General features: G+C 48.2%; 1 protein-coding gene and 1 non-coding gene across 2 annotated transcripts in view; one reads left to right on the top strand and one right to left on the bottom strand.

Annotated features, from left to right (window-relative positions):
- Positions 1-11581, top strand: part of GNA13 (G protein subunit alpha 13) — a 33215-nt gene extending 21634 nt beyond the window's left edge. Inside the window, exons 3-4 of the mRNA XM_040331473.1 lie at positions 7375-7425; positions 10254-11581. Of these exons, the coding sequence (XP_040187407.1) occupies positions 7375-7425; positions 10254-10826 (624 nt within the window). The 3' untranslated portion in view covers positions 10827-11581. The remainder of the gene's footprint in view (positions 1-7374; positions 7426-10253) is intronic.
- Positions 11582-24724: 13143 nt separating this feature from the next.
- TRNAE-UUC lies at positions 24725-24796 on the bottom strand. Its single transcript has one exon. It is a non-coding gene; the product is annotated as a tRNA-Glu (tRNA).
- Between the last annotated feature and the right edge of the window lie 1000 nt (positions 24797-25796).

The following is a 25796-nucleotide window of genomic DNA, read 5'->3' as shown; positions in this document are numbered from 1 at the left end:
TTTGTGTTTGACAAACAATCACCTGACCTCTCAGTCCGGGGCCCCATGTGTACGAGCTTCAGGGACCCGGCATGTTGTCACTTCCTGTATATACCGACCCTGTGAATGTGTGCAGACAGAATTCCACCGTCCGCAATCCCGGGTCTGTACACCCGCTGTGCCCATTATGAGGGGTTCCCACCATCCCTGTGCCGAGTTCCCGGGTCTGTACACCCGCTGTGCCCATTATGAGGGGTTCCCACCATCCCTGTGCCGAGTTCCCGGGTCTGTACCCCCGCTGTGCCCCATTGAGGGGTTCCCACCATCCCTGTGCTGAGTTCCCGGGTCTGTACCCCCCGCTGTGCCCATTATGAGGAGTTCCCACCATCCCTGTGCTGAGTTCCCGGGTCTGTACACCCGCTGTGCCCATTATGAGGGGTTCCCACCATCCCTGTGCTGAGTTCCCGGGTCTGTACCCCCCGCTGTGCCCATTATGAGGGGTTCCCACCATCCCTGTGCTGAGTTCCCGGGTCTGTACACCCGCTGTGCCCATTATGAGGGGTTCCCACCATCCCTGTGCTGAGTTCCCGGGTCTGTACACCCGCTGTGCCCATTATGAGGGGTTCCCAACATCCCTGTGCTGAGTTCCCGGGTCTGTACACCCGCTGTGCCCATTATGAGGGGTTCCCACCATCCCTGTGCTGAGTTCCCGGGTCTGTACACCCGCTGTGCCCATTATGAGGGGTTCCCACCATCCCTGTGCTGAGTTCCCGGGTCTGTACACCCGCTGTGCCCATTATGAGGAGTTCCCACCATCCCTGTGCTGAGTTCCCGGGTCTGTACCCCCCGCTGTGCCCATTATGAGGGGTTCCCACCATCCCTGTGCTGAGTTCCCGGGTCTGTACACCCGCTGTGCCCATTATGAGGGGTTCCCACCATCCCTGTGCTGAGTTCCCGGGTCTGTACACCCGCTGTGCCCATTATGAGGGGTTCCCACCATCCCTGTGCCGAGTTCCCGGGTCTGTACCCCCGCTGTGCCCCATTGAGGGGTTCCCACCATCCCTGTGCTGAGTTCCCGGGTCTGTACCCCCCGCTGTGCCCATTATGAGGAGTTCCCACCATCCCTGTGCTGAGTTCCCGGGTCTGTACACCCGCTGTGCCCATTATGAGGGGTTCCCACCATCCCTGTGCTGAGTTCCCGGGTCTGTACACCCCGCTGTGCCCCATTATGAGGGGTTCCCACCATCCCTGTGCTGAGTTCCCGGGTCTGTACACCCGCTGTGCCCATTATGAGGGGTTCCCACCATCCCTGTGCTGAGTTCCCGGGTCTGTACACCCGCTGTGCCCATTATGAGGGGTTCCCACCATCCCTGTGCTGAGTTCCCGGGTCTGTACACCCGCTGTGCCCATTATGAGGGTTCCCACCATCCCTGTGCTGAGTTCCCGGGTCTGTACACCCGCTGTGCCCATTATGAGGGGTTCCCACCATCCCTCAGACATTGTAGAATATTGATCAGTACTTTCTTGGATGTGGTGACGGGTTCCGTATTTGTGTCATGTAGTGAGGAGAACGAAGGGGGGGGGGGGGATTGCATAATCCTCCAGGCACGTCTCCAGTGTGAGAACGGTCGGGACTCGGCGGCTCCTCTCCGTCCTCCCCGCTCCATAAAAGGTCGGTGAGCAGAAAGTGTCTCTTGTATGAAAACTCCTAATAATAACTTCCAGTGCTGTGTGTGGGGAAGACGTTCTCCTGCACACGGCTGACTTCCTGTCCTCTCTACACTCAGGACTGTCAGGGGGGGAATTGATCAGCCGGCGTGCGCCATACTTCCTGCTATTGTCTGTTTGGAGGAAAGTTTCCTATCGGGTGATGGAGGACGGCGCACTGCCCCTCCTCCACCCGCAGAGAGGAGACCCCCTTTAACTAGAATCTGTATGTGAAGTCTGAGCAGCCAATGGGCTCTCGCAGATCCATTCCTAGTATTGTGTAGGGAGCAAAGGGCCCCGCTGTATGCAGATTGTGGGGTCTCCTCCCATGTGAATCTTCCTCACCAGAATGCACTTTTACCCCCCCCCCCCCAATGACCAGGGCATGCCACTGCATTACTGTAACTGGGCCGTCATGCAACACTGTATCCAAATGTCATTTATATCATTGTTTTCAGACAAGCCCTTCTCTTGGTGATATTTGATTGTCCTCTGGCCCCCCGCTGTTGGGGCTCCCTCCTATTTCTTTACTGCCCCCCCCTGCTGTTGGGGCTCCCTCCTATTCCTTTCCTGGCTTCCCGCTGTTGGGGCTCCCTCTTATTCCTGGGCCCCCCCCCCACTGTTGGGGCTCCCTCCTATTCCTGGGCCCCTCATGCTACATAACCAAGCTCCATTTCATGCTGAACAAACTAAATTATTAATGTATATTAACCACTTCAGGCCCGGACCATTATGCAGGTGAAGGACCTGGCCCCTTTTTGCGATTCGTCACTGTCGCTTTAACGGAAAATTGCGTGGTCGTGCGACGTGGCTCCCAAACAAAATTGACTTTTTTTTTTTTTTCCCACAAATGGCTTTCTTTTGGTGGTATTTGATCACTTCTGCAGTTTTTATTTTTTGCCCTATAAACAAAAAAAGAGCGACAATTTTTTGAAAAAAAATCAATATTTTTTTACTCTTTGCTATAATAAATATCCCCCAAAAATATATAAAAAATATTGTTTTTCCTCAGTTTAGGCCGATACGTATTCTCCTACATATTTTTGGTGAAAATCGTAATAAGCGTTTATTGATTGGTTTGCGTAAAAGTTATAGCGTCTACAAAATAGGGGATAGATTTATGGCATTTTTATATTTATTTCTAGTAATGGCGGCGATCAGTGATTTTTTTTTTTTTTTTTTTTTTTTTTTTTTTTTTGTGACTGCGACATTATGGTGGCGGACACTTTTGACACATTTTTGGGACCATTGTCATTTTCACAGCGAAAAGTGCTATAAAAATGCTCTTTTTACTGTGAAAATGGCAGTGAAGGGGTTAACCAGGAGGGTGCGCTGTTGGGGTTAAGTGTGCCCTAAGGAAGTGTTCTTACTGTGAGGGGGCGTGGCTGTGAGTGTGACATCACTGATTGTCGTTTCCTATGACAAAGAACAGATGATCAGTGACAGGTTCACTAGGAAGCATGGGGAGAGGTTGCGTTTACACTCGCCTCTCCCCGTGGACAGTTGTTGGGGATCTGGGCTCCCGTGCCGTCGCTCCCGTGCGGTCTCTCCTCGGTGACGTTGCGGAGCGTCCCATCTGTGAATCAGCGCCCGGCCCAGCCTGTCTTTCCTGTCCCTCTCTGTAATTAGAGAGGAGTGGTGGATGGATGGCGTGGCGGTGTCCTCACATCTGGAACACAGACACCTCCGGGGAGAAGTCGCAGCGCACTCCGTCCCTCTATTACTGGGGATACAGAGATCCCGATTGGAACGTTTCATGTAGAATGGGGGTGTACACCGGGGGGGTCACATCTGACGAGACGGCTCCGAGGAGATTTGTATTCCTAAAATGATTGGGAGTTTTATACAAAAAGTGAGAGGAGCTAAAATGCATTTTTATTATTTATTATTATTATAATACTTTATTATATTATCCAATCATAACGAATAAACAAGTGTTTAATATTGGGGATCGCTCAGTGTATGGGGGGCTGTGCAGAGTCCGTACATCGATCGTCTTCATGTACTTTCTAGACGTTCTTCTCTTCACAGGACTCGGCTCCGGGAGAGAACTCCTCTACATGTGCGGGGGGGGGGGGGGCTGATTGAGTGAAGACAATGTAACCAAATGACTTTCTCTCCATCTCTTGTCTAATGTTTATATACAATGTTACTTTGTATCGTCTCCCCTCTGATAGAAGTAACATTGTTTATAAGAGTGGAGAATCTTCTTTTTTTTTTTTTTTTTTTTTTTATGCTTTTTGCAATAAAAATCTAAAGTTTTCTATTAAAGTTTAGGGCCGAAACAACTTAATCGACAACTAATCGATTACAATTTTCATAATCGATTAATCGGCCAGTAACATAATGGGGGTAAAAAAAACTAAAATTAGCCCTTTTATAGTACAAAAAGAGCAAATCTCTCCTGTAAATATCACTCACTGTCCCACAGTAAAAAAAATTAACCCCTTGCAGTAGGGGATTATTTGCTCTTTTTGTACTTATTTTTGTTTTTTTAACCCCCCATTATGTTACTAAATATCTCAGGCCGGGGGTCACACCTTTTTTTTTGTTTTTTGTGCTTTTTGCAGAAACACACTACAGTTAATTTCCATGTTCTCCTCTGGGGCGCGGTCACATCCAGGATTTTTTTTTTCAGCTGCTGCGTATTTGGAAAGGGGCGGGGACTTTTTTTTTTTTTGTTTAAAATACTTCAATGGAGAAGCTGCAGAAAAGCGTGGAATGTATTTTTGCGGCAATTTGTGTTTTGTAATCTGCCCAGCAACAAATTGGCCCAAAAAAATGTAAAAATGCAATTAATCGATTATATAATAATCGGCCAACTAATCGATTATGAAAATAATCGTTAGTTGCATCCCTATTAAAGATACATTGCCAATGCATGAAATGGAGCTTGGTTATGTAGCATGAGGCTGTAAATTCTGCAATATTTTAATTTTTTTTTTTTTTTTTACTAAACTCATTGAATGAATCCAAGCTGAGATAACATGTAGTCACTCAATGTCACAGTAACCATGAGATAAAAAGAAGTTCAGGAGTATTCCTCTATGTACACTACAAACTGTATGATTGAATCGGTTCTGATATCGCCGTTTTAATCACCTGACAGCTTATTCTAAATAGAATCTTTAAAGCGGGAGTTCCGCGGGAAAACAGTTTTTTTTAAAGAGCTTTTTGTCACGCTGGTGGTACATAGAAAATAGTACTCACCAGTCTCATCCTCGCTGCCGCTAGCACTACGATATCGCCCAGAAAGATATTTTATAAAATTTTCTGATGGACATTGCCATCTTTACTACTGGCACTCTGAAGCCGTCCTGCAGGATCTTCCGGGATGCGGTGAATGCTGTCCCAGCATTCACCGCTCTATCCCGCGCATGCGCAGTGTGACGGCGAGGCGCGCCGTCAACACTGCTGAGTTGCTAGGACAACGGCCGGCAGCGTCCTGAAAAGGACACTCCCCGCTGTGCCTAGCATATAAATTTATGTTTACTATGGGAGAATTGTATCCGCCCCCGGTCACATGACCGTCACCTGACCGCGTGCAGTCAGGTGACGTTCGAAAGATCGCGAGATTGCTTCTCTAGCTGCTGTGTCTCGTCACCGTCCAGAGACACACGTGTTAGCTCCCAAAATCCTTTGCGGAGCTAGCCGACACGCCCATTCCCGAACCCCTACAACCCGGATGTGCCTGCTCGAGATGCTGAAAAGGGGGTATGTAGATTTTTATATTTTTTTGGAACCGCCAAATCGTCAGGCACACCGGGGGGACTGTTATATCAAACAAAGTGACCTAATAGGGTGAACCTCCGCTTTAATATTTGCAAATCAAATGAAGGTTTCCCAACTACCAGCAAGAATAAGTCCTTACATTTTACCCACTTGCCAACTGCTGCACTCCAATATACGATGGCAGCGGTGGGCAAAAGACGTACCTGTATGTCCCCCTTTAAGCAGCCGTGCGGTGGCGTGCTGCCAGAGGCGTACGCGCCTGCTGCACTCTCGGTGACCGTTTCCACGGGCCCCGTGAACTCCATGTTTGGCATCCGCTATCATGTCATGGAGCTGCCTTTGTGTGTGTGTGTGTGTGTGTGTGTGTGTGTGTGTGTGTGTGTGTGTGTGTGTATATATATATCTAATAAACTGCAGAGGTGATCAAATTCCACCAATAGGAAGTTCTTATTTGTGTTGCGTGACCACTGAATACCCCTAAAATGACCTGGTCATGAAGGGGGTAAAACAACCTGTCCGGTGGTTAATGTCACTTTGTATCTCTCTCCCCCATCTGTAAACAGTGTTACTGGTAGTGGGGTGCAGAAGATTGGGGTGTGACTCTGTAAACAATGTTACTGGTATTGGGGTGTGACTCTGTAAACATTGTTACTGGTAGTGGGGTGCAGAAGGTTGGGGTGTGACTCTGTAAACAATGTTACTGGGGTGCAGAAGGTTGTAAACAATGTTACTGGGGTGCAGAAGGTTGGGGTGTGACTCTATGGAAGTCCTCTGGATGTCTTTGTGGTTCTCGCACACTCCGTACAATACAGATGGGGGCGCTGTAACCACATTGTATTCAGTGAGATGATTCTTCCATAGAGGAGGTGACTTGTCTGGGGTTGGATATGAGGGGAGGCGGGATCACCATCCTATCACCTGACTGGTCTCCGGGGTTGGGGAGGCGGGATCACCATCCTATCACCTGACTGGTCTCCGGGGTTGGGGAGGCGGGATCACCATCCTATCACCTGACTGGTCTCCGGGGTTGGGGAGGCGGGATCACCATCCTATCACCTGACTGGTCTCCTTGGATGTCCTGACATGTGGGGGGGTCACTAGAAGGGTCTCTTGTGGAGACATTCGGGGTGTTTATAGAGAAGAATCCATGTTTCCTCCTCACTGTTCTCTATTTCCTGTGTATATCAGAGAAATGTTCCTGGCTGATTGAACTTATAATATTATTATTCAGGATTTATATGGCGCCTATGGTATACACAGAGCTTTACAACACAGACCGGACCATTTATTACAGGGGGAATCGGAGCTTACACTCTAATATTAGAGGACGATGTTTTCTATTGGCTCCCTCTGGTAATTGATGGGATCCTTCTTCCAGAATACTATTAGTACATAGCCCCTCTATGTGATCTGCAACCCACTGACTGGGATGATCCCTTTGTAGTAATGAGTTATGGGGGAGGGGGGGGGGGTTATAGTGTGTTCTGGATTGTTATGTCTATCATATGCAGGTGGGTGAATGAAGAGTCCAGGAGACGGTCAGTCCTTCTGTATCACTATGGCCCGTGTTGTGTTCACATGACCTACAGAATGTATGAAGCCTTCCCTCACCTCCTGTGTTTAGTTATTGGGGGTGGGGGGGATTGTCACCCGCGATGTCCACACCATTGGATACTGTGCTGGAGTTGTCTTCTGAGTGTCATATATGATGGGAGTGGTGTCTATGGTCCTGTATGTCTGATGGGGGGCATTCTTCAGGCCGGGTATGATGGGAGTGGTGTCTGGGGGTCCTGGGCGGGGGGGCAGTTTTCTGATCGGGTATGCTGGGATTGATGTCTGATGGGGGTCCTGGATGGGGGGCAATTTCTGAGATGTGATCTTATGGGATATGCTGTGACGGGTGCTCTTTGATTTGCAATGACCAATCTTTTTTTTTCTTTTTTCTGTCTCTTGCAGGGGGAATCTGTAAAATATTTCCTGGATAATTTGGACAAGCTCGGACAAATGGTGAGTGCTGTGCCGATGGCTCTGACATGGTCAGTAGCGCAGTGAGGAAGGACAGGAATTCATGGTGGGGGAGGGGGGTTTAGTTGTAGAAGACGGAGGAGAACACGGAACCCCCGGAAAACGAACGCTGTCGGTATCAATGAATTGCTCTAGGTCAGTGTTTCTCAATTCCAGAACCCAAGGCACCCCCAACAGGTCATGTTTTCAGAATTTCCCTCAGATGAAACGGCTTGTGGCAATTGGCCTGAAAACCTGACCTGTTGCGATGCCTTGAGGACTGCTATAGATTCATTTAGTGCAGGGGTCTCAAACTAGCGGCCCTCCAGCTGTTTTGAAACTACAAGTACCATGAGGTATTGCAGGACTGACAGTTATAAGTATTGAGACCCCTGGTCTAGTGAGTGTGGAGCCATTTGCTGGATGTGACTCCGCCCCTGTGATGGAGGAGGGGTCTTCTCATATAGACACCTAACATGGGGGGGTTGACAATGGCTCTGTGATGACAGGTTCTCTTTAGAAGGTCCCAGTTGCAGGGCCCCTCCCAGTGTAGTGCCTCTCACTTTCCATTCGAGTCTCTGGCTGGGTCATCTGACCATGTGACCAGACTCCACCCACAACGCCCAGAGTTTAGCAGACACGCCCACAGGAGGCGGTGCAGTTTCTGGCTGTTCCCTGGTGCTTGGGAAGCGGAGAGATGGAGAATATACAGTAAAACCTCGGATTGCGAGAATAATTCGTTCCAGAATCATGCTTGTAATCCAAAGCGCTTGTATATCAAAGCATTTTTTTTACAGTATAAAAGAGAAGAGAGGCGCCTCCTCTAAGTGTAGCAATAAGTTGCTAAATGTTGTCCCTTCATTACATGTAACCATATTGTTACACTTAGAGGAGGAACCTCTCTTCTCTTTTATACTCAGTGGTGACATGACGCTGCTCTTATATCAAGACATCGCTTGTATATCAAGGCAAAACTTATTACAACATTTTGCTTGTCTTGCAAAACGCTCTCAAACCAAGTTACTCTCATTCCAAGGTTTTACTGTCTATGAAATGGGTTGGTGGATGGTAAAAACCTCCCAGGGGTCTCCATACTACGGCCCTCCAGTTGTTCAGGAACTACAATTCCCATCATGCCCAGTCATGTCTGAAGGTCGTGTGTTGCAATGCCTCATGGGACGTGTAGTCCAGCTGGAGGGCCGTAGTGTGGAGATTCCTGCTAGAGGGCCGGGGGGGGGGGAGGGGTGTAAGGGGCCGTTGTAGACGAGCGACCCAACCATAAAAGTAAGATGGGAAGTTCCACAATAAAGGAAGGGTTCCGAGTATGTGCGGCCGCCTGACGAGGAGGAAAGGACTCTGTGCACAAGAACGTTGGGAGACGCAGCGCTGATCACCGAAGTGTAATAATGTGCTTTGCCAATCACAAAAGTAGATTTAGGCAAATCGCAATAGAATGAAAAAGTATTCACACCCCTTGAAATTTTTTTATGCGAGAGTCCAACACAAAGTGTCTCATGATTGTGAGGTGGAAGGAAAACGATACAAATGGGGTTTTAATTTTATTTATTTTTTACAAATGTGTGGCGTGGAAAATGTTCAAGGGGGTATGAATACTTTTTCAAGGCACTGTTAGGTGCCTTTCGGTATAATCCCAGTCCAGATTGCTGGGGGGTGTGGGGCGCTGATGGTGGCTCGCCCGCTCTGGTGGATTCCGGGGCTCGGACGCCCCCCCCCCCCCCCCCCAGTAATCGGGACCCGGATTGTACGGAGGCACCTATGGGACGCCCCCAAACCTCGTCACATTTTATTGGAATGATGCTCCTCATTACATTCCGATGATCTCTGCCGTCTCCACATTGGATGAGGTTTCTTCCCCCTCATTGGTGGATCTTTATACATCCATACACAATGCACAATGGTGCGGAGTTCACCTTTAACATCACCCCCTATGGTCACAGATCTGTCCACTAATAATAAACTCCTCCCAGACATGTGGATGGTAAATGTGATCTGAGGGGGCGCTGTATGACATGTGGAATCCCTCCCCCTCCCGTCACCTCGGTGAGGAAAGGAGTCTGGGTGACGGCCCAGGATTTATTCAGCAATGGCTCCTCCCATATATGCCATGTGATCAGATCTCATGTCAGGAAGGAGTTAACTCTTTATCACCAGCACAAGGGTGATCACAATCAGTGGGCGCCCGTCTGCAGTGTCATATGGGCGCCCTCTGCTGGATGATGCCGGAATGGACAGAAATGTGCATTTCTACAAACGGAACTTTACAGACCCGGGAAATGCTGGCGATTGGCGACAGGGAAGCACTCATTGATGGGGATTGTAGTACATTGATGGGGATTGTAGTACGTTGATGACAGGAGCAGAGATTGCTGGGGATTGTAGTACATTGACAAGAGCAGAGATTGCTGGGAATTGTAGAACATTGAAAAGCGCAGAGATTGCTGGGGATTGTAGTACATTGATGGGGATTGTAGTATGTTGACAGAGCAGCAGAGATTGCTGGGCCTTGTAGTTCTTCAGGGATGGGAGGAGTGCAGAGATTGCTGGGGATTGTAGTTCTTCAGGGATGGGAGGAGTATAGAGATTGCTGGGCCTTGTAGTTCTTCAGGGATGGGAGGAGTGCAGAGATTGCTGGGGATTGTAGTTCTTCAGGGATGGGAGGAGTGTAGAGATTGCTGGGGATTGTAGTACATTGACAAGAGCAGAGATTGCTGGGCCTTGTAGTACATCATAGGTGGGACGGGAGCAGGTCTCTGCTGTAAATATCTCCTGATGATGAATTTGGTGACGATGAGTCTCTTTCCCCCCTGCAGGACTACCTCCCCTCCCAGCAGGACATATTGCTGGCCCGTCGTCCCACCAAAGGAATCCATGAGTATGACTTCGAAATCAAAAACGTGCCTTTTAAAATGGTGGACGTTGGGGGTCAGCGGTCGGAGCGGAAACGCTGGTTTGAATGTTTTGACAGCGTCACCTCCATCCTGTTCTTGGTGTCTTCCAGCGAGTATGATCAGGTTCTCATGGAGGATCGGCAGACCAACCGCCTGACCGAGTCCCTCAACATCTTCGAGACGATAGTCAACAACCGCGTCTTCAGCAACGTCTCCATCATCCTGTTCCTCAACAAGACGGACTTGCTGGAGGAGAAGGTGAAAATCGTCAGCATAAAGGACTACTTCCCCGAGTTTGAGGGGGAACCCCATTGCCTCTCCGACGTCCAGAAGTACCTGGTGGATTGTTTCCGCAACAAGCGCCGAGACCAGCAGCAGAAGCCGCTCTACCACCACTTCACCACGGCCATCAACACCGAGAACATCCGCCTGGTCTTCCGCGACGTCAAAGATACAATCCTCCACGACAACCTCAAGCAGCTCATGCTGCAGTGATCGCCGAACTTGAACTCTTTTATCATGTTTTTATCAGATTTTATGTTTTTTTTTTTTTGAGGTTTTTTGTAAGAGGAAGAGAGACGATTGTCAGCTCTTGGACTTCTGCTGATCTTCCAATTTTTGGATAGTTGCCATAAATCTTCGCCAACTGAAGCCTTCTTTTTTTTTTTTTTTTTGCTGGAGCATCCCAACCGGGGGTGGGCGGCGGCCTGGCAGATTCGTGTTGTACGCGGCTCCGCCCTCGCCTTACCCGGAGGATCCCGACGCTTCTGCCGCAGTAGCGCGTTTGCTGCCGATGCGGATTCCCACTGTGAGGACATAGGATCGCTTGCTGCGACTTCTACTTTTTTGTGTTTTTTTTTAAAAACTAGCAACGCAGGAAAGAAGCACAATTTATTTTTTTCCCCTTTTTTTTTTTTTTTTTTTTTTATTTTTTTTGTAGGAGGAGCAGCGACTTTTTACACTTTGTTTTTATATTACTGAAGGTATAGTAGAGGTTCCCAGGGGAGCGCCTTCTCTAGTTTTATACTAACACCACCAACGGCTTCAAAATTTTAGGCCTTTAAAAAAAAAATTACAGTGTGGTGATGTTGGCTGCAAGTTCCTTAGAACGCTATTTTCTGATTGGCTCTAGAATACTTTGGGGCGGCGTTCATGGGAACTGGAGGCTGATGTCACTGATGGGAAGGCCAATGATGATTTATCAGATGCAGTATGTTTTTTATTTAATTAAAGCCTTTTCTAACTTCTCACCGTTGCCTGCTGGTAGGAGCCTCCTTCATAGTGCTGAACCCGGACCAACCCGGACTTTGTATTCAGACATCACCGCATTAAAGCTCAACTCCGGCCAGACGTTTGGTGTCGGCAGTGCAAAGGGGGGGGTTTGTGTTTCCACTGAGGAAGCCTTTCATTAATGAATTCAGAGTTAATTATTTCAATGTGACTGTTATTCCCCCGCCATTGTAACCTCCCCTGGAGGACCCGGACTTCCTGGTCTGACCCCGCCCACTAACATGGCTGCATATGATTGGCAGAGCAGATGTCTCCAGGTCTGTCCCGCCCACCACAGGGTCAGGAGACGCCATGACTTCACACACACGTAATCCCACCCTCACTCATTGAGTACACCCATTGCATGATGGGAGATGTAGTCCACATTCACACCAGAACTTGTCATTTGGAAACGCCAAATCGCACGACGAGTCGCACCCAAATGTCGGCAATGGAACTGTTCATATCGCCGTCATTATGAAAGGGTCCCGCACTTTTTTTTTTTTTCTCCCCCCCCCCTCCCCTCTTCATTGCAACTTGCATAGACTTCTATTTTAAATGACGTTGCGATGAAATCGGCAGTGCAAATCACGCTGATGTGTGGCTTTGAAATCGTGCTGAAGTACCACGATTTTGAAGCCGCACCGGTGTGAACCAAGGCTTACTCCAAAAGCCTCATACACACGATCGGAATTCTGTTCGAAGGGCGTTGGCCGTGAACTTGTTCTGCATACAGACGGCAGAAATTTTTCAGCCAACATACACAAAACATGTTTTTCTGCTCTTTAGCGCCACCCTTTTGGCAACTTCTGCTAATGTTGTGCTATGGTGAGCATTACTTCTGAGCATGCGTGTTTGTACTTTTGGATTTTATTTCAATCGGATAATCTGACGGAACACATTTGTTAGACAGTTTGAGAGCATGGCACAGCCAACATTTGCCGTGGGTGTGAACTGACGCCCATTTACACCCTCCGGTCTATAGAGCAGGGTGGGTTTTTAGATCCCCCCCTAGAGCAGTGGTTCTGAACTCCTGTCCTCAGGACCCAATAACAGGCCAGGATTTAGGGTTTTCTTCGGGGAGATGCAGACTAGAATGCTGCGGTCACTGAGCAGCAAATGAGATCGCCTGTGGTGTGTTTCAGTCATCTTGCAAACCTGGCCTGTTGGGCCCTGAGGACAGGAGTTGAGAGCCTCTGGCCTATGGGGAGGTCTAACTGTTTTTTCTCCAGCTGTTGTGGAACTACAAGTCCCATCATGCCTCCTATCTTTGGGAGTCATGCTTGTAACTGTAATCCTTGCAATGCCTCATTGGACTTGTAGTTTCACAACAGCTGAAGGGCCACAGGCTGAGCACCCAACCCTAGACAGAGAACAGATCACCTTCCTTTTTTTTGGATTGGAGGTAGGTAGGTTTAAGTGGGCCTTTTTACACCCGCCAGTCCATAGGGGTGATGGGAGGGTCTGATCTGGTCTGTCTGAGATGCACATGATCAGACCCCTTGGTATGAAAGGGATCTTAAAGGGGCAGTGAAGACACAAGTATGGAAGGAAGAACCACACTCTGCACCAAGTCTGGTTGTTCCTCCAGAGAAGGATGATGAATATTGGTAGTATACCATGCCGGAGTTCAGGTTTAATTTCCATGTTAGGGGCGTGTCACCAGGGAATGATGAATTGTAGGGGGAGTGGTCAAGGGATGGAGCCGCCTCTCTCCTCGTCTTTCTCCAATCTTTAGGTCTGCGGCTGTTAAACCTCCTCATTGTGTTCTTGGCTCAGTAACAGAGGAAGGACCTGCGAGTACCGAGGGTGGTGTCATGTAATATCTGAGGACATCTCTGGCCCGTCTTCTTCTCTGATCTCAGCATCGGCCCACACGCTCGGCATGGTCAGCTTTCCATGTCTCCTGACGCTTTAATAGATTATCCTGAGTGTCTTATGTCAGACCCGGCCAGTACTAGTGCCTTCTCACACACTGTCCTTCCCGAAAAATACACAGGGACTACCTACCTCTCCTCCTGCTGGCTGAGCCGACCTTCTCTACTGCCAAAGGTTCTCCTTCATCCCACCCGCCTACCATACAAATCCATGAACTCAACCACAACAAACTTTATTGATGTCAGATTAGGCCAGACAAACATTCTCTTCTACGTCAGACCTTGCGTCTCCCAATAGGCTCAATCATAGGAAGGCCCATCTATGGCTTCCTATTCCAATACTCCTCGTTTAATGACCACTCTGACCTACAACCAGCTCCCCCTCACCCCAACAACCCCACTATACAGCATTGTATTGTACAGAATTGTCCTTTGCTCTGCACTTATGCAAATTAAAACAACCTTTTATTGAGCTGGAGATTTGTGTGTTTTTAGACCTTTTTATTTTATATACAATAGTTAAGAATGCGTAAAATATTAATTGCCTGTGGCTCTTTGTTTACCGACCTGGTCGTTGAGTGAAGAGAGCCTGTATACTGCTGTTATATAGGATCCCACCCTCCTTCACTCACCTCCTATGGGGTCAGCCCATTGCTCTGACACATTTCACACACATTTGAATGCCTTCCTGACCTGGTATCAATAAAGCTTGTTGTGTGTTTACATGCCTGGGGGGAGGGGGAGATCATCATGGAGAGCCTGTGCACCCAACCCACGCACCTTGACCTGAGCATTGTGGTTCCTCACACCGGCCTCCTGTACTATGCCCTACACAGGGGGACACACCCTGAGGTCCAGACAGATGATTATCACAGGATATACAAAGCGAGGACTATCGGGGATCTTTCACACCGGAGGACCGATCGGATCATCAATTGCCCTCTGTGTGGAGGTCGGATGTAAAGGGGCATGTGTCTGTTCACACGTGCCGACATCCGATCCTACCTGCTAAAAACAGATGGATGGGGGGGTAGTCTTATCCCTGTCCGTCTGGTGAATTGGATGTAAATGGGCAGGCAGTCTGTTTATATCTGTCCCATAGAGGAGAGCAGGCCTTTTCCGTGACCATGGACCTGTCGTTGGCCGCCTCAGTGGTCCTCCTGTATGAAAGGGCGTTATTTATACAGATGCTGCTTTATCCTAATGATGGAGCTGACCTTGCATTTAGATTAGCAGACTGGAGGCTGACTGTATCCCCCTAAGTGATCGGTTGTCCCGATGCCAATACTAGTATCGGGACCGATACCAAGCATTTGTGCGAGTACTTGTACTCCCGATGCCTGACTCGATACTTGGTCCGTGGACTCTGGGCGGAGAGGGTGGGTGGCATCAGGCGGATCGGGCCACCTCAGTGGGTGAACGGATTCAGAGGGCGGGTCTGGCGTCGGTAATCGGATCAGGCGGAGCGGTTGCTGTCATCTTGACACACCCTGCACTTGGCCACCGTAAGCCAGCAGCTGACATCTTGTTACACCCAGCCCGAACTACATGGGCTGGGTGTAACAAGATGTCTGCCGAGTGCAGGGTGTACCAAGATGGGCGCTGCAGCATAGCATTTTCTCATGTCATTTATTGCTGCATTTCAGTGCCCATAAATGCTGCCTATCAGTGCCAGCCACCTATGAGTGCCATCTATCAGTCCCACCTATCAGTGCCCATCAGTCAAACTGTCACATGGCATTAAAAATAAATGATCAGTATCGGCGAGTACATGAGAAAAAGTATCGGTACTTGTACTCGGTCCTAAAAGTGGTATTGGGACCCTATATTTTTTTTATATATAGAAAGCTCCCAGCACTTCTGGGTGTGCCCCCTGCTGGCTGCTGTAGTTCCTCATGCCAAGTCTTGTAATGACCAGCAGGCAGAGCCACAGAGTCTGGTGGGGGGGAATCCAGATTAAGAAGTGGAATCGGATCGGTTCTGAGAGGAATCCCAGGGGTCTTGATGGGGGGGGGGGGGGAATGCTATTGGACCAGCCCAAGGAGTGAGGTTGGGTGCCGAGTTCTCCCGCAGAGGAAAGATCCTGCTTTGTGGAATAACCGCTCCGCTCATACAATTGCGTTCTTATTTCATGGACCCCTCGCAGGATCAGTTTATATTGATCCCCCTTGAGTTGGTTGGCTGGGCTGTACCTTTTTTCACCAGTCATGTTTAAAGAGGAAGTAAACCCTCTCTAAAAAAATAAATGAATAAACAAGACAAAGGCATAATGAGCTAGTGTGCATAGCCTAGTAACTCATTATGAATTACTTACCTGAGATCGAAGCCCCCGCAGCGGTCCTCGGTCACCTCCTCTGTCGCCGCCATGGTACCCGGAGTGACTTCCGGGTATCGCTGTGACTGGCCGGAGCAGTGATGATGTCATTCCCATGGATGCCGCCACCAACGTCATGATCGGTGTTTAGAAGCGGCACGTTTAGTGCACAAGCGCCATAGACCTCGGGCACAGGTGCACTGAGCGTGCTGCTTCTAACAGCGATCATGGCGTTGGTGGTGGCATCCGTGGGAGTGACGTCATTGCTGCTACCGGAGGTAAGCTTAAATCTAGACTCGCCTGTAGGTTAAAGTGGTTGTAATAGGTTACAATGACTTTAAATGGTTCTTTTAAAAGGTTGATCTTTATTCAGTGGCCTTGCTAAGGGCTCAGAGGAAGCCTCCGGAGAATGATGGCAATAGACGACAACATTGGGGTAGCGGCCCCCCTGTGATAAGGTCGTTTAGCCCAGGGCTGGGATTCTATTGGCTCTGCCTGTTCCTGGCTCTGAGTAACCAGTGCCCCCCCCCCCCCAAATCACCAGCATAAAAGTGCCAATTCGATCCACCACCTGCCGGTATTCATCTGATGGGTCCGGTCAGCGGTAGCCTGTCCTTGTGTATATACTGTATTTGTTCTACCCCCTTCAGGGCAGATCACGGACCACCGTTTCTGATTTCAGGGACTATTCGCAGTCTCTTCTATGACTGGCTGTGTGAGACGCCATTCTTGCCAAGTTTCCCGTCTTTTTTTCTCACTTTGTGTGTTTTTTACGTCGTTGGATGAAATGTGAATCTTCTGTAGGATCCGGTTTAGTTGCACATTAGAGGTTCTTTTTTTTTTTTTTGTATAGGGTTTATGTTTTGTATCCGTTGTGCCACGTGGTTCACGGACTGTTTGGTGGGTGTTTTTGTGGTTTCTGGTGATTGCACTTCTTCTTGTCTCATAAGAGTGCAAAATCTGGTGCAACTGCATGGAAACCAATCGGCTTTCAGGTTTTATTGTCAAAGCTGCATTGAAGAAGCTGATTGGTTTCCAGATTTTTTAGTAAATCAGCCCACGGCGTCTGGAGTTTTTGGCGCTTTTCTTCACTCGCCCCGTCCAGAAGAGGACACTGAGTGATCTGAGTTTTTCCTGTCCTCACGTCTTCTCTTTGTGACCCATTTGGATTGGCTCTATGAAGCTCTGCAGGCTCTGATCCGGGTCACCCCCCCCTCGTTGTGTTCTGCTGTAGTTTGAACATTTCCACATTCTTGTGGCTTTTTCGTATCTGAGCGTCTCCTTACCCCGTCGTCTGCCACTTTCTACATTTCAGGAGCGGGAGGAGAGTAGTGTTCTGTGCAGATTTTATTTGTATACACATTGTTGGTCTACTCTACAGTGGAACCTCGGCTTATGAGGATAATCCGTTCCTGGAGAATGCTTGTAGTCCAAAGTACTCTCATATCAAAGCGAGTTTCCTCATTGAAGTCAATGGAAATGAAAATAATTTGTTCTGTATTGACTTCAATGGAATGCAATACCGCATGTGGTCAGAGGCAGGGGGGCGCTGGAGAGCCTCGGAAATGGACGGCAAAGTTCGAGGACGGCTTAGCTGACCTCGGGAACGTAGTCTTTCCAAGCATTTCTGAATGGCACCGATCGGCTCTGGCCCCACCTCAGGCCAAACGCGGTACTGCACACCGCTTGGGCCTGAATCGCAAACAGTTAGGATTTTTCAAAATGCAGTGCTCATGCTGCGAAACGCTCGTTAATCGTGTTACTCGCAATCCGAGGTTCCACTGTATATTAAATCGCCTCCGTTAGGCACCAGCAGTATGAGGTGGTTTATCCTGTGCAGTGTTTATGGTGGATGTGGTGACCCCAATTCTTCATACTGAAGACACTGTGTGGGGGGGTTCCTCATTCTTGTAGGCCGGGGGGGGGGGGGGTTAGTTATAAACATGGCCTCAGGGTTTGGTGGTCAGTAGGAGGTGGAGCAGTGCCTATCCTTTTGTATTGGTGCCCCATTGTTGAAGTCAGTGGGAGGAATGGTGCCCTATGTGGCTGATCCTAGTTTGGAGACCTCTGCTATAGGATGTGTGCTTGTAGCAACCTGTCCATGTTTAGCATCTGGGGGGGGGGGGGCAAGATTTACTAAAAGTGGTGCACACAGAATCTGGAGCAGCTCTGCATGATGACTGTTTAGCTTCCAGCTTTATTGTCAAAGCTTCATAGAACAAGCGGAAGTTACTATGCTCAGCTGCTGCAGATTCAAAGTGCACCAGGTTTAGTAAATGCCCCCCTGCAAATCGCATCATGCATGGCATTCATCCACATCTCCACCTTCATCCTAAGAGGTCAGGGGACCCCAGCACATACTTTGAAACACTTGGACAGAGCAGAGAACCTTATTTACAGTCAGGTTGTTGCCCCCCCCCCAAAACAAAAGACCAGCCCTATACCAGAAGCACTATACCTACCTCTGTCCAGTAAAGCCACCGCTCTCCAGCTGCTGCAGGTGGATTAAATACCCTCCCCTGCGCTCTATGCAGCGGTTCGCCTGGCCACTTCTTATAGTGATGAGGATCGGGCGCACATACCAACCTGGAGGTGAGGATTACCTGATGCAGCATTTCAAGATGCGGCTGGCCGGACAGGTAAGTTTAGTGCTTCTGTTATATGGCTGGTCTTCTAACAGATTCACTTCAAGCCAAGAGGTGCGTCTGATTTATGTTGTACCTCCTCTGTGCCGAGGCAAAACGAGATTCTGGTTGTGGAACAGACAATGGAGTAAAGAGCGCTCGCTGTCTTCCCAATCCTCCCGCTGAGGTTACACGTGATGAACACGTCACTCTGACATGAAACCTATTGCTCTATCTAGATCAGTGATGGGGAACCTCGGCACCCCACATGTTTTGGGACTACATTTCCCATGATGCTCATGCACTCTGCAGTGTAGTTGGGCATCATGGGAAATGTAGTTCCAAAACACTTGGGGTGCCGAGGTTCCCCATCACTGATCTAGGTGTTCATGTAGTGATGGCATTTATGGCTTCCAGGAACCAGCCCAATCCAACCCACCAAAAATAACCTTGTATTTGGTGAGTGTTATACAGGCATTGCACACGGAAAGGTAAAGGTGTTTTCAGACACTGTATGGAGGTGGGGCGGAGGTGAGTCGGGATCTACAGCAACCTCGTCCTCAAGTACCCCCAACAGGCCATGATTTGAGAATTTCTCTCAAGCCTCGTACACACGATCGGATTTCTATCGGACAAATCCGTTGTATTTTGTGCGAAGGGCGTTGGCCGTGAACTTGTTCTGCATACAGACATTGTTGGCCAACATCCACAAAACTATATGTGGTTTTTCAGCTCTTTAGCGCCATCCTTTGGGCAACTTCTGCTAAAATCGTCTTATGGTTGGCAATGGTTCGGAAAATGCGTGTTTGTACGTTGGATTTTTTCCCCGATGGACGATCAGAAAATCCGACCAAATACATTTGTTGTTGGAAAATGTTTAAAGCATGCTATCCCACATTGGTTGTCACAAATTCCGACAACAATTGTCCGATGGAGCGTACAAACGGTCGGATTATCCGACAAAACTTTGCCATCACACATTTTGTTGTCAAAATCCGATCGTGTGTACGAGGCTTTAGATTAAAAAGCTGTCCAATATACCAAGACATATGGGTAGATTCACGTACATTGCCGCAACTTTGCGGCGGCGTAGCTTAAGGAATTTAAGCTACGCCGCCGTAAGTTAGCGAGGCAAGTACATGATTCACAATGTACTTGCCTGCTAAGTTACGTCGGCGTAGCCTAAATCGGCGGGCGTAAGGGCGCCTAATTCAAATGTGTTTGAGGGGGGCGTGTTTTATGTTAATGGCGCTTGACCTCACGGTTTTTCCGTTTTTTTTTTTTTTTTTTTTTTTTTATTACTGCGCATGCACCGGGCACCTAAATTCTGCCAGTGTGCATTGCGGCTAAGTACGCCGCACGGGCCTATTGATTTTGACGTGGATGTAAACAACCTAAATCCCGATTCACGGACAACTTACGCAAACAACGTAAAAAATTCGAATTTCGACGCGGGAACGGCGGCCATACTTGACATTACTATTCCACTAGGGCCTAGCTCTAACTTTACGCGGCCTATCTCTTACGTAAACGGCGTAAAAGTACTGCGGCGGGCTCGCGTACGTTCGTGAATCGGCGTATCAACTCATTTACATATTCTACGCCGACCGCAATGGAAGCGCCATCCGAAATATTGCAATCTAAGATAGGACGGCGCAAGATATGTTTAAGCGTATCTCTGAGCATACGCTTAAACATAAATCGGCGTAGATTCTGAGTTGGGTCGGCTTATCTACTGATAAGCCGGCCTAACTCTTTCTGAATCTACCTAATTGACTCCCCGATTTAACGCACCTGTGCAAGATCAAGGAAAACCTGCAAACATGACCTGTTAGGGGGGGTACTTGAGAACCTCTGGTCTACAGCATGGTGTAAGGAATAGACGGAAGGTTTCGTCTCCGTCAGAAGACATTGGAGAGGAATCCTGTTACGTTGTTTGAAGATTTTGGTAGTCACACGACAACCCTTACCTGCTGAATTTCACACTCGCTGCCTTAATCCATTCACTGCTGGAGTCTTCTCAGGAACCTGATCCTTTAACGCTCCATTTGCATCACTGCGTCTCCAAAGTCGCATGATTTCTAGTGCGACTTTGATCCGACTTCACTCTCCATGGATCTACAAAAGTAGCGCAGGCACCTTTTACAACGTTATTGCGACTTGGGTGCCATGGAATGGGATGCGACTTGACAAGTGTGAATGGAGCCTAAAGACCTGGAACCGGTGCTGAAGAGGTTCACATAACCTTTTAATGTAAAGGAGGTCTCCACCCAAAGTGAGAAGTGCGCTTCTGGGTGAAGAATGTGTTTGCGATGCAGGATGTTCTCTTGCTACAAATGATTCCGCCTTCTGCTCGTGGGCTCCGGTGACGTTCATCTAGTGCGATTCCACTTCTTTTCATAGACGCACACGTGCCTCTTCATAAAGCCACTCTCTCTGTAGGTCCCTTTCCTCATTGCCACTGTGTTTGAGGTCAAAGGAGCTTCAGATTTTATCCAATTTTTTTATATAGAGAACAATAAAGGCAGAGATAAAAGAGAAAACGCACTCACATTGCCACATCCGTAAATAATTAGTGACGATACAGAAAAGGGGTCCCAGAAGGCGACCCAGGGTCGGACTTTAGAGATATAGGGGCAGATTCACGTAGAGCCGTGTAAAATTGTGCGGGCGTAACGTATCTGATTTACGTTACGCCTCCGCAACTTACACGGGCACGTGCTGTATTCTCAAAGCACTTGCTCCGTAAGTTGCGGCGGCATAGCGTAAACCGGCCGGCGTAAGCCCGCCTAATTCAAATTTGGATCAGGGGGGCGTGTTTTATGCAAAACTACTGTGACCCAACGTGATTGACGTTTTTTCGGAACGTCTGTGGAATTTCCCAGGGTGCATTGCTCCAAAGTACGTCGCAAGGACGTCATTGGTTTCGACGTGAACGCAAATGACGTCCAGCCCCATTCACGGAAGACTTGCGCAAACGACGTAATTTTTTCAAATTTGGACGCGGGAACGACGGCCATACTTAACATTGGCTGCGCCTCATATAGCGGGGGCAACTTTACGCCGGGAAAAGGCTAACATAAACGTCGTAACTTTACTGCGTCGGCCGCGCGTACATTCGGGAATTCGCGTATCTAGCTAATTTGCATACTCGACGCGGAATTCAACGGAAGCGCCACCTAACGGTCAAAAAAAAAATGCAGTTAAGATCTGACGGCGTAAGAGACTTACGCCTGTCAGATCTAATGGATATCTATGCGTAACTGATTCTAAGAATCGGGCGCATAGATACGACGGCGCAACTCGGATACGCCGTTGTATCTCGGTTGTGAATCAGGGCCATAGTAAACAATGAGGAAAAACAATAATATTTGTCCTGACGAAGCTTAACAGCGAAACGTGTTGATGCATAAGGGCTCATAATATATATGTTTTTTAATTCATTTTTCTATGCTCTTTTTGTATACCATGTATGTAATTTTGTCTTAATAAATAATATTGTTTTTCTTCATTCCTTCTTGTTTACTATGCCTCTAAAGTCCGACCCGGGGTCACCTTCTAGGACCCCTTTTCTGTATCTTCACTAATAAAGGCAGAGCTTCGTTCGGCCTTTTCTAGGTGCCTTTTTCCCAGCACAGCATAAAATAAAAGGATGGTGTGGTTGCTCGTTGTTGCCCACAATGGCGTTACTGCCGGGCAGAGATGGGGGCTCGTCCGGGACACATGGGGGCTCGTCCGGGACACATGGGGGTTCGTCCGGGACACACCCGGGCTCGTCCGGGACACACCAGTAGGCATTACACCCGGGCTTTGTGGTTTAATGATTTTATTTTTATAAGAAAAGAAGCGACACATTTGTTGAAACTCTTTGTATAATAGCCCGTCTTTTCTGAAGATATATATATATTTTGTAACACCCTCCATAGCTATAGCTAACAAGCAGTTTTGTATTCACTTTGTATCATATCGGACTCTTTCCAGCCTTGTACCTTTTTACAACCAAGTCCGAAAATATCACCTTTTTTTTTTTTTTTCCTCCTTTTTTGTGTTGTACATTTTATTTTTCGATCCATCAGTAGCAATAAGTTATTTCTAAGAATTGAACCTTGGTAGAAAACAATCATTCTGGCTTACTCTGTATTGTTAGAAAACTAATACGAAAAAAAAATAAAAAAAAAGCTTTTTGTAACTTGGCTGTACATTATGTACATATAGTTTTTGTTTTGTTGTTTTTTTTTTTTTTGCTTTTCAATATTTTGCCATGTAAAAATCTAAAAGTTACTGACCTTAAATAAACCCGTTTAAAGTCTGCCGTGTGTTGTCTGTTTCCTCACCGCGTTCTCATAGATGTGCGAAGAACTGATGGAAAGGCTGATCTGCCATAGAATGGGTGGTAAAAAGGCGGCTCATAAAGCGGAACATTGGGTGGACATTGCCCCCTTTATTAGGCCCCCCTTGCTAGTAGCGGGTTGGACCCCCTTTATTAGGTCCCCCTTGCTAGTAGTGGGTTGGACCCCCTTTATTAGATCCCCCTTGCCAGTAGCGGGTTGGACCCCCTTTATATTAGCTCCCCCTTACTAGTAGCGGGTTGGATCCCCTTTATTAGGTCCCCCTTGCTAGTAGTGGGTTGGACCCCCTTTATTAGCTCCTCCTTGCTAGTAGCGGGTTGGACCCTCTTTATTAGGACCCCCTTTATTAGGTCCCCCTTGCTAGTAGTGGGTTGGACCCCCTTTATTAGGTCCTCCTTGCTAGTAGTGGGTTAGACCCCCTTTATTAGCTCCTCCTTGCTAGTAGCGGGTTGGACCCCCTTTATTAGCTCCTCCTTGCTAGTAGCGGGTTGGACCCCCTTTATTAGCTCCTCCTTGCTAGTAGCGGGTTGGACCCCCTTTATTAGCTCCCCCTTGCTAGTAGTGGGTTGGACCCCCTTTATTAGCTCCCCCTTGCTAGTAGTGGGTTGGACCCTCTCTCTCTCTCTCTCTCTCACAAAAGTAAGTACGCCACTCACATTTTTATAAATCTTTTCATGTGACAACACTGAAGAAATTACACTTTGTATCTACAATGTTGTGTAGTGAGTGTTCAGGGGGGGAGGGAGGGTACAGCTTGTATTACAAATAACTCAAAACACAGCCATTAATGTCTAAACCACTGGCAACAAAAGTCAGGACACCCCTAAGTGAAAATGTCCAAATTGGGGCCCAATTAGCCATTTTAGTGCGTCCATAAATATGATAATCACATGACTCCTATGATAGGTTCATAGTGATCTCCGATCAGGACATAGATAGGAAGGGATCACATGACTCCTATGGTAGGTTCATAGTGATCTCCGATCAGGACATAGATAGGAAGGGATCACATGACTCCTATGGTAGGTTCATAGTGATCTCCGATCAGGACATAGATAGAAAGGGATCACATGACTCCTATGGTAGGTTCATAGTGATCTCCGATCGGGACATAGATAGGAAGGGATCACATGACTCCTATGGAAGGTTCATAGTGATCTCCGATCAGGACATAGACAGGAAGGGATCACATGACTCCTATGGTAGGTTCATAGTGATCTCCGATCAGGACATAGACAGGAAGGGATCACATGACTCCTATGGTAGGTTCATAGTGATCTCCGATCAGGACATAGATAGGAAGGGATCACATGACTCCTATGGTAGGTTCATAGTGATCTCCGATCAGGACATAGATAGGAAGGGATCACATGACTCCTATGGTAGGTTCATAGTGATCTCCGATCAGGACATAGATAGAAAGGGATCACATGACTCATATGGTAGGTTCATAGTGATCTCCGATCGGGTCATAGATAGGAAGGGATCACATGACTCCTATGGTAGGTTCATAGTGATCTCCGATCGGGACATGGATAGGAAGGGATCACATGACTCCTATGGTAGGTTCATAGTGATCTCCGATCAGGACATAGACAGGAAGGGATCACATGACTCCTATGGTAGGTTCATAGTGATCTCCGATCAGGACATAGATAGGAAGGGATCACATGACTCCTATGGTAGGTTCATAGTGATCTCCGATCAGGACATAGATAGGAAGGGATCACATGATTCCTATGGTAGGTTCATAGTGATCTCCGATCAGGACATAGATAGGAAGGGATCACATGACTCCTATGGTAGGTTCATAGTGATCTCCGATCAGGACATAGATAGGGAGGGATCACACCTGAATAAATCTTTTGCACAGTACTATAGAGAGAACATTGTATATACAGATATAATGGGAAAGGGGGAGGGGTGACACTTACCAGGTGAGGCAGCCATCTTGTGAGATTTAGTTGGCCGGGAATCGAACCCGAGTCTTCTGCTTGAAAAGCAGCTGTGCTTACCACTGCACCACCAACCGTAGTGTGGGAGGAAACCGGAGTACCCGGAGGAAACCCACGCAAGCACAGGGAGAACACGCAAACTCCATGCAGATAGTGTCCTGGTCAGGATTTGAACCATGGACCCCAGTGCTGCAAGGCTCACCACTAAGCCTCTGTGTTGCCCATATGAGGCCTCTGTTTTCTGAGGCCCGCCCCCGCTGAGCGGGGTAAATCAGTGATCTCCACTCAAAGCTCTTAGGAGGAGAAGCAGTCATCTTGGGCCACCGAATGGAGCCATTTAACCTACCAGCATGTCTTTGGGCTGTAGGAGGAAACCCACACAAGCACAGGGAGAACATGCAGACTCCATGCAGACAGTGTCCTGGTCAGGATATGAACCAAGGACCGTGGTGCTGCAAGGCAGAAGTGCTAACCACTAAGCCTCTGTGTTGCCCATATGAGGCCTCTGTTTTCTGAGGCCCGCCCCCGCTGAGCGGGGTAAATCAGTGATCTCCACTCAAAGCTCTTAGGAGGAGAAGCAGCCATCTTGGGACCACTGAATGGAGCCATTTAACCTACCAGCATGTCTTTGGGCTGTAGGAGGAAACCCACACAAGCACAGGGAGAACATGCAGACTCCATGCAGACAGTGCCCTGGTCAGGCTATGAACCAAGGACCGTGGTGCTGCAAGGCAGAAGTGCTAACCACTAAGCCTCTGTGTTGCCCGATCTTAAAGCAGAACTCCACCTATAAAGGGAAGTTGGTGTTTTCCTGGTGTCCTTTGTGTGGAGTGGGAGAAATCCATGTCCTCTGCTCTGTATAGTGTCTCTATGGATAAGCTCTGTCTTATGTAAGAGAACTCGCCATGAGTGTGAGACAGACGGGGACAGGACAACTCACTAGAATGTGGAAGCCTGGCTCTTCATAGTTGCTAGAGAGTCTATTCCCAGTATGGTGGATGTCCTGATGGTCCATCATCATTGTCTGTGGAGCCGCTACCAGCTCCACCTACCGCGCCCAGGTCTGCTGGCCGGCCT

This window comes from Rana temporaria, chromosome 12 (genome assembly GCF_905171775.1).
Source record: "Rana temporaria chromosome 12, aRanTem1.1, whole genome shotgun sequence".
In the NCBI taxonomy this organism is placed as follows: Eukaryota; Metazoa; Chordata; class Amphibia; order Anura; family Ranidae; genus Rana; species Rana temporaria.
Note: the sequence above shows the minus strand (reverse complement) of the source record. Positions and strands in the feature narration are given on the sequence as shown.